The sequence below is a fragment of the Megalobrama amblycephala genome, linkage group LG3 (assembly GCF_018812025.1).
Source record: "Megalobrama amblycephala isolate DHTTF-2021 linkage group LG3, ASM1881202v1, whole genome shotgun sequence".
In the NCBI taxonomy this organism is placed as follows: Eukaryota; Metazoa; Chordata; class Actinopteri; order Cypriniformes; family Xenocyprididae; genus Megalobrama; species Megalobrama amblycephala.
Genome location: NC_063046.1, coordinates 14,205,762 through 14,215,187, shown reverse-complemented (window position 1 = coordinate 14,215,187; position 9,426 = coordinate 14,205,762). Strand labels below are relative to the sequence as shown.

The 9,426-nt window shown below is 38.4% G+C and overlaps 1 protein-coding gene across 1 annotated transcript; it reads left to right on the top strand.

Annotated features, from left to right (window-relative positions):
• The first annotated feature begins 749 nt into the window (after positions 1 to 749).
• Positions 750 to 4,104, top strand: sox19b (SRY-box transcription factor 19b). The gene is made up of 2 exons (XM_048184098.1): positions 750 to 1,690; positions 2,287 to 4,104. The coding sequence occupies exons 1-2, from the start codon at positions 1,056 to 1,058 to the stop codon at positions 2,531 to 2,533; spliced, it is 882 nt and encodes a 293-aa protein (XP_048040055.1). The 5' UTR covers positions 750 to 1,055; the 3' UTR covers positions 2,534 to 4,104.
• Positions 4,105 to 9,426: the final 5,322 nt, after the last annotated feature.

Sequence of the window (9,426 nt, the reverse complement as noted above, 5' to 3'; positions counted from 1 at the left end):
GGCATAAAGGCGTAACTGTCAGTCACGAACAGAAGCTGCTCACATGGTTCACAAAGCACCTGCAAACTCACAGGCCCTCACACCTGTGTCTACAAAAAAGAGAAAGAAACAACATAAAGCTTTGCACCCACACCTTTTCTCAAGCAATTACAAACATTGCAATTTCCACACCTATAGAAGTTTCTGACATTCACATGTCATAAATTGTCATCAAAAGGGAGTAATGGCACATTGCTGTACTTAATTATATATAGTGTGTACTGTGAAAATTCCCATTTCAGACAAATTCACCCAGAAAACACATACAGCACAAGATTTAAACAAACTGATCGTTTTCTCAGAAAACTTTATTTTTTCACATGACCCCACGACAAAAGAACTAACAATGGAAGAGACAAGTGTAAAGGTGCAAAGTGAAACTAATTAAGTCATAGAAAGTGATCCAAAGATATCAGGTCTAAAATTACACAACATTTGTGTGTACTTTTTTAACATTTTTTTTTTTTTTTTTTTTGAAGTGTATTAAAAATTGTATTAAAAAAACACGTGCCATGACAATATCTACTAAAATATGTAATAATGAACAGTATTAGTATTCTCTTGATCAGTACAAGACTCTAGTTCGCTTTTACAACAAGTGAACTTCGACGTTCAATGCCACACCCCTACAATTGTTATGCAAATGAGCAAAGCATTGCCTTGAGCGCTGATTGGACAGAAGTGGAATACAATTATACAATTGGTTCAACGTGGACTGCAAACTATTGCGGCTCAACAAGTGGCTTGTGGATATGGTTCACCTAGTTAGAGAGACAAACAGCAGTGATTGAGAAGCTTTTCGCGCTCTTTGTACTTTATTTTGTCTAAAAAACTTGCTATAAATGCTTTGATCCGTTTTCTCATTGCTGATTTTTAGCGTTTCATTTGGCCAGACAATCCCGGCTGTAAAGAGACTTCACCTGCGCCGGATTTGTTTGACCTGATTAGGTTCGCTTGGACACTTTTAATTGGCTGCTTTACGCATTGAGCTGTTGAAACTCAAAGTGTGTTGTGGCATGATGTATAGCATGATGGAGCATGAACTGAAGACCGCGGGTCAACCTCACCCCCACCAGAGCAGTCCAGGGATGTCTCCTCCGGTCAGCGTGCTTGGAAATGCGCACCACGGATCAAAAACGTCTTGTCCACCCGGCGGGGACCCTATGGACAAAGTGAAGCGCCCCATGAATGCGTTTATGGTGTGGTCTCGGGGTCAGCGGAGGAAGATGGCACAGGAGAACCCCAAAATGCACAACTCAGAGATAAGCAAACGCCTCGGAGCGGAATGGAAACTTTTGACGGACGCGGAGAAGCGGCCGTTCATCGATGAGGCCAAACGGTTGCGGGCAGTACACATGAAGGAATACCCCGATTACAAATACAAACCTCGGCGTAAGACCAAAGCTCTCATGAAGAAGGACAATCCCGTCGGTAAATATCCTCTCGCACACGGCAACCTTTTGGCATCGGCCGTGGCACAGGGACAAGGTGGCAGCCCGAGAATGGACGGCTATGGCTGGGGTCACACCGGTGGTTATATGGGCATGCAGGGCGAGGCACTCGGATACCCGCAGCAGCTGCACCGCTACGACCTGTCAGCTCTCCAGTACCCGCCGGCACAGACGTACATGAACAGCGCCAGCTCTTACAGGTTTGTTTTATCAAGGGGTTTTAAAGTAACGCTAGTCCTTCTTACTAGGGAAGCTTGACAAATTGGGGAACTACAAAACTAGTTCTGTGAGGCGACCGCGCGCATATAAATTCATGTTAAGCGATTCGGTTTTCGTTGTGCGTAATTGTAAAAAGAAGTTAAAGAATCAAACATTTGTGAACAATTAATATTTCGCTCTTTTAAATGGTTTTATCAAACCAAAATTTATATTTATATGTATATTTAAAAAAACATTATTTAGTTGTTTTTGAGGTTGTATGAACTTGCACATTTGATTAGATTTAATTCATCATAGCCACATTTATTCATAATTTGCCTATAGATTTTCTCATTGTCCATATTTATTCTGCATTTGTCTATAGATTTTCTCAGATTCGCCATAACTAAGCTGGTTTAACCTGTATAGACCTGTTATTTGCTTGTCAGCATTACTGTGAAGAAATGCATAGGTGTTTTATGTGTGGAAAGATAGTCAGAGCTGTTCATTATGTTATGATAATCTTTTGTCATTCACACTTTAATGGCTTATGTTTCCTTTTTTTTTTTTTTTTTTTTTTTTTCCCCTTCCCCCACAGCCAAATGTCATATAGCGGTAGCCCTCAGCAGCCCAGTCCAGTGATGTCTATGGTTAAACCAGAACCCCTCTCCCATTCACCAACTGGAGTACCAAACCACCACCGTAGCGCTTTCCAAGGGGACCTGAGGGACATGATTAGCATGTACATTCCAGGTGGTGATGCCAGCGATAGCTCTAACCAGAGGGCCTATCCTGGTGTCCAACAGCACTATCTAGGTGGAACTGTTCCTCTCACTCATATCTGAAGTTTGGGGAAATGCTCCCTGAACTCTTATTAGTTGGACCCTTATTGGGACCATAGTGCTACAAATAGACTGTATGGATTACTGAACACTTCTGATTGTTTACTACCTCCTTGCTATGAATGATCTGAAGTTGTCTGTTGAAATTGTCTAACTTGGCTGTTTCAATCCCCCATTTTCTTCCCGTCTTCGCAGCTGTGACCGGGCACCTTAAACCCATGACGTTAAGGGACAATTAATTCAGCTTTGTTTTCTTTTTTTTTTCTTCTCAATTCCAGATATTTTAGCACAGGCATCCTCTTTGTTCTTGAATGGATAATAGTTGTTCTTTTTTAACAGTATTCTTTTGTGCTCTGTGCAATGTTCAGAACATGCGTTGTTCATGCAGCAGTGGGCAATCAGGCTTTAAAATCTAATTGGGGCACAAAACAGGGAAGCAAATTTGAATCTCCGAAAACAGGTCAGCCAATAATGATTGCAATGGCTAGTGATAGACATAACATGTGACCTAAGCAGTGTAAATTAGTTTGTTTTGTGAACCCTGTTTTCCACTTGTATGCCCGAACTGGCTCAGCACATGGAGTAACTGAGTGATTGGTCAAGTTGACCTTTAAGTGTCTTTAAATTTGGGTATTAATATAGTAAAGTGTTTTGGACAATCTCAGGGCTTTCTTCAAATAAATAGCATAACATTGACAGTATAGGTCAGCTGTGACAATGCAATATCTTATTCTACATCTTTGAAACTGTTATCCAATTTGTAATGGAGAGGAGGAAAAAGTAATTCGGTCCCTATCTGCTTTGTTTTCCTACTTTAATAATAGCCGAAAATACATATGTACCATACCAGTGTGCACATACGTCTGTGAACTAACTTTTTGTTTGTAGTCTCTACAATGAAATTGCACTCCTGTAAAAGGTCCATTTTTAGCCATATTTACAGATTGCTAAATGTTGAGTTTGTCTTGCCTAGCGTTCCAGCATTTCCCTCTTATGGGTCAAACTCGAATGCACTGATCTTCACTGTCAGTCGATGCACTTCGTTAGACTAGAAGGTTATCTACCTCATCTGGTCTTTCTAATTCTACCACAGCATTAAGTCTGCTTCTGCCATTACAGTATGGTTGACCAGTGAGTTCAGTGGACTTGACTGAAATTTTCTTTTGGGCACTGTTTTGTTTTTGTTTCTACAGTGACCTTGGTCCTTTGACAACAAAATGCAAAGTTATGTCAAGGTCTCTGTTTGTTTTGAGCTCAAAAAGTGTGTGTAGGTGACATTTTGTGGCAGTCAGAAATATAAGTTTGTCAGTCTGGCTCATTGCTGCCACAAAGCTGGTCAGTTAGTTACTAATATTTTGGTTAAATGGTGATTTAAGCACAATGGGGGGGGGGGGAAGAGTTTACATTGCCATTGAAGTGAGTCTGCAGCTTGCTGTTTAATTTTTTTTTTTTTTTTTTTTTTTTTTTAATGGTTTTAATTTAGGTTGGAAATACCTTTTTTGTACAGTGTATATTTCTTGGTTTTTGTGGTTCTTATAAGGGCCGTTTTTACAAAATAAAAAAATTGAAATGCAACATGTAGTCTTAAGTTTTCTGAATATTGTGAAATGGGTCATTGAATCTAAATGTTTTTGATTTCCAAGTCCTAAAAAAAAAAAAAAAAAAACTAACTTTTGAAAACTAGTTTCAAAGTGAGTTTTTGAAAATGATACATTGTCTCCATGTACTACCAAAAAACCCCCAAAAAAACTCAAATTTGTGACTACGAATGCACATGACATTAGCTTTTTCAAGTTTGTGTACATTCGTGTTCAAGTCACCTTATCTTTCGCCACGGAAGTACAGTGTTTTCTGTGAATGTGCAAAACTTCTGATTTGTTAGCTGCTGTAAGGAAATGGCGAAGAATATCAGAGTGCAGTAAACTGAAACTGTTTGCGCTACAAACTGGCGTGTTTATAATTAAGACAATACATTAAACTAATATGGTAAGAAACACTAGTTTGCAATATCAAGAAGCATAACAGGCTGTTTTGTACAGCTAAAAATAACTGAAGGCGAATGACACCAGAAGCCAGACACATTAAATTTTACAAATGGCCGCGACTACTCTTGTCTGAGAAATAACAAAGACTATAGAATAACACAAGACGTGTCACTCGTATTGTTTTGAATGGGAGAAAGTGTAACGCGCAATATGGCGGAATAAGTCCCGCCTTCTAAATAAGAGCCAATCGCCGACTGGTAAAGTCATCGCGTCACTGCAGCAGCCGTTAGAAGCACCGGTTTCTATAGAAACAGTCAGACGCGTGCCTCTGAAACATGGTAGAAGAGACGCACATTTAGGTCTGCGCATGCGCATTAGCTTCATCCAGCCTAAAAAAATACATTTTTTTGTCATGATTCGAGCGTTTGGATAAAACATTTATAAGACAGCTGTTGTCAGATTTCATTGGTGATTTCAAATATGAAATGTAATCGTAAGGTTGGCGAACAGTTTTGGAGAATTTGATGTTTCCCCATTCAAAGAGATAGGGTATGATGCCCAGGATGCCCGAGAGGCGTTTCAAAGATGGCCGCCGAGTGAAATGACTTGTCTTAAAGGGACTTTGGAAATAAGGTGGCGTGTAGTTTTTCTTTACAAAGTGACATCGCCAACTACTGGTCTGGCCTGCATAATACAGCGTTTTTAATCGTTTTCATGGATCCGTGTGAACAGGGATCGTTTTGACGACCGTTATCTGTATGCAAAAAGGAGAAACTTTTACATTTTAGTGCATTGTTGTTGTGTAAACAATCCCACCTTAGATTACCTTCTCCATTTAAAATAAAACTTTTTTTAAATCACAACTATTAATTTGAAATTTACAAACAAAAATAAAATCAGGCATTATCTTGACTGGCTGAATGTTTTTTAAACTTGTATTTTAAATATTTAAGCCATTTATTTTATTTAAATTGAATTAAAGCATTTGTTTTTGTTAAACATTTAAACACTATCTTTACTAAACATTATCTAACTTTTTAATTAGAAAAGAAGGTACTGACTGAGAGTAGGCCTTTAAATACTAGGCTAGGCTCCTAGATAGAAAACTAATTTTTAATAATACGTTTGTGTCCTAAATTATTAGAGACGAGGAATAAATCTAAAAAACAGGCGAAATAAAGCGATTCAAGGGCGAAATCATCCACTTTGCCCCCAAATTCACTGTCCACCTCAGCATAACCCTCTCTCTCCAGATTGAAAACTGGTTGTTGTCTCGGTCGTAATTGGCCGTTTCGGAGGCACATTGTCCGTCGCTTTTGAGCTCGCAGGTGTACGTAGTAAGCCACTGAATCCGGAGAGGCTCCCTTGGACCACTTTGTTCCCTTTTCTCGCTTCCCGCTGTGCGGAAAATTAGCGTTGCCGTCGTTTCTCCTCGTTTTTTCCTCGGGTTTAACCCCCTCACCTCCTAATGTCATTCTCATGAAAATGTAAAAGCTCGCCGCGGCTAATCGGAGGGCGAAGGGAGGGGGGCTGGGAAGAGCTCGGACTTTCATTAACCATGATAACAGTTCAGGCGTGTTCCCAAGTTAGATTTAAGTAAATTATTATCCATTACTAAATTTTTAAAGTGAGAAAATCAAGCCCTCTTTGCTTTCAAAAGACCTGCGCTTAACGTCAGGCGACTTCTGACTATGCTGAGGGGGTTAAGAGGGCGAATGTGGGTGTCGAGGAGGGTGGGGGTGTTGGATTTTCTGGTGAGAAACATACAATCACTTAGCAACGACCAGTGAGGCTTTAACAAACGGTTACCATGGTACATTTTGGTTTGGCAGATTGCAGATTAAGGCCAAATTTCGATGTCAAAGGAATCACGTTATCATTGGTATGTTTTTTTGCCTCTTAATTCGTTAAACTGCATTTTTTTCATTCTTTTTTTTTTTTTTTTAAATTTGTTGACAGCCTGTTACTATTTCGTCATAGACCCGGAAACGAGATTAATGGTTGCCCTGGAAACTGGGGGGTGCGTATTATTTACATGCATTCCGAGGGAGCCGCTCCCCTCCTGCACGCACATGCACAGGCTTCACTGCCCAACAGGTGAACTAATAAGGCAGACAACCTGAAGAACTTAGTGATTATTATGGCTATACATTGACAAATTTACTTTAAAATATCGATATTAAATTGTAATGCGTTTCCACTTAGGCTGTGTAAACGAGAAAATACGATGTAGGCCTAACAAACTATACAGACTTTTGAAATTGAGCACCAAAAACTATAAAATTTTTGTCCCATTCAAGTTAAAATGTTTGATGTAAAGGAATATTTTGCTCCAAAATCCTTGTCTCGTAATGTTCTATTTGTTGTTTTGCTTATGCTCATCAAAATTGTCTCTCTTAAGCAGAATTTCCTCAATATTATACTCCTTTTCATTTCTGTTTCACAGAAAAATAATAACTTAAGTGACATAAGGGTGAGTAAACAATGACATATTTTTCCTTCTTTGATTGCTATTTCTTTAAGCAGACTATATCTGTTCACAGGCTTACATCAAAACATTCATCGCTCACTTGTGTGATGGCTTGTCAGTCATACCTTAGATGTTTGTGTATGCACAGGTGAGTGAGTGGGCGTCAAATTTTCTTCCCTTTTTTCTAAACAGCCGCTACGGTTGGTTGAAATGCCACCAGGGCTGATACACGCATGTGTGTGAGTCAGCCTAGACGAGCGTTGCCTGTCACGCAATAAACGGGGGGTGGCCAGACTCATCCGATAACAGTCTATGTTATGTCTGCCACTCGTCAAATGTAATTTTATAGGCTAATTATATGAAACTGTTTAAATAGATACATATGTTTGTATTTTATTTACAAAAGCTGGTGTTTTGTTGTGCTCAAACGCAAGTATATGCCTTATGAAAACTAAAAGGTAAGAGAACAAAACAAAACAAAACAAAGCGACAAATCTACACACTGTAGGTGGGATGTTTCTGCCAAATCTATCAACATCCTATCTTGAGCTATCTTTTCTTGTTTAAATCAAGATTTGGATGCTATTCTAAGTGGGAGGTGTGTACCTCATAACTTTTTCCACGTATGTATTCAGAACAAAATAAAACGAAACATGTCAAAAAAACAGGCCATCTACATCAAAAGACTGGCATGAGGCCAAAGCAGTAGTCGTTTAACTTCATAGTTCGCAATTTGGCATAATGAATTCTTTTGCATGACAACCATAATTTCCCCTAGTAAATTATTATTAATATTATTTTGTCATAAAGAATTTTAAAAAGCTGAAGAGGAAGTTGAATAAGGTAGTGTGTAGTCTCTGCAGTTCTGTTATTATTACTATTTTTAAAGGGGCCAGTTTAAAAATGCATTGATAAAATGGAAAATGTTGTATAATAGAGACCTCCAGAAGTCAAAGCCCATCTTTCTGAGCAGCTGTGACACGCTTTGATGGAGCACATGTACATTTCTGTCAGGTTAATGTGGTTAATAGAGGAAGCATTTGCACAGCAATGAAAGAGTGATTGACAGCTAACACTAATGAGCGCACCACACCCTGAGCAAGACTGGTCTTGCAGCAAATTGAAGGAAAGCAAGGCAGAGTGAAACCAGATACTCAGGATTACTATTTCCCAAAAAAAAAAAAAGAAAAGAAAAAAAAGCCATCACCTGTGATTTTATGCATGCAATTTTAACAGGCGTACATGTGATGTTACTGCACTTTCTACATTTTGACAAGGAGCTGAGAGCTAAAGATCTTGAGAGAGTCTCTGACAAACCGGTCTAACTCATGAAATCTGCCGTTATAGGCTGGATAAGGTATTACATTGGTGAGGAGGTGGTGGTACGTAACGCTGATTAGATACAGATATGGGAAACAGTCTCCTCCTTAGGTGAGGTGAGATAAGAATATGGGCTGTACTTTGAGGGATTGCCAACAGACCTGAGAAGAAAATAAAAAAAGTTGGTAGTACAGGTAGTCCAACATTATAGATTATAATAATACATTCATTAACAGTGTTGGGGAAAGTTACTTTTAAAAGTAATGCATTACAATATTGCGTTACTCTCTAAAAAAAGTAACTAATTGCGTTACTTTATATGAAAAGTAATGCATTACATTACTTTTGCATTACTTTTTCTCACCTGTGCTGGGCTTGCTTGTTTGTTTTTTTAATAACAACAAAAAAAGTTCTATTTTTGGCTAATGTTAAGGCCCTTTCACACCAAAAGTGAAATGAATAAGCTTCAGGCTGAAGGAAATGCATATTCACACCTGTACAGTAGAGGGCGCAACTCAAACAAACCTTTCAGCTGTGCTGCTATTCTGGTTTAAAGAAGAACAGGATACAGGAGAAGAAAGTTCAATACTCTTATTCCTAAATCTAATCTGAAGTCGTTTTTGCGTATTAGTATGGTTGAATTGGATCATCGAATGTCAGCAGCAAAGACATTGGTCAATAAAGTGAGATTAAATCCATAAAGTATATCTGTGTAATTTAATATAGTTAATTATTACAAGTTTGCGTAAAATTGTAAAATTGCAGTTTGCTGTTTTCATTCATATTGAGGAATACTGAATGTTTTTGTGCAAGTGATATGAGTAAATGCATGTTCACATTTAGACTAGAACTACAATAACCATCATGTTCACACAGTGCACACAACACCTCTGCACTTTATTTCTCTCAGGACAGGAGAGCTGTTAGTCAATAAATGTGAAAAAAATAACTTGCAGTATCGAATTTGAAAAAGTAACTTGTTGTAAATTGAAAAAGTAATGCGTTACTTGAAAAAAGTAATCTGATTATGTTACTCAAGTTACTTGTAATGAGTTACCCCCAACACTGATCATTAAAATTTACTTTACACTTTACTTTCAGCTATAAGAGTACTGAATTTA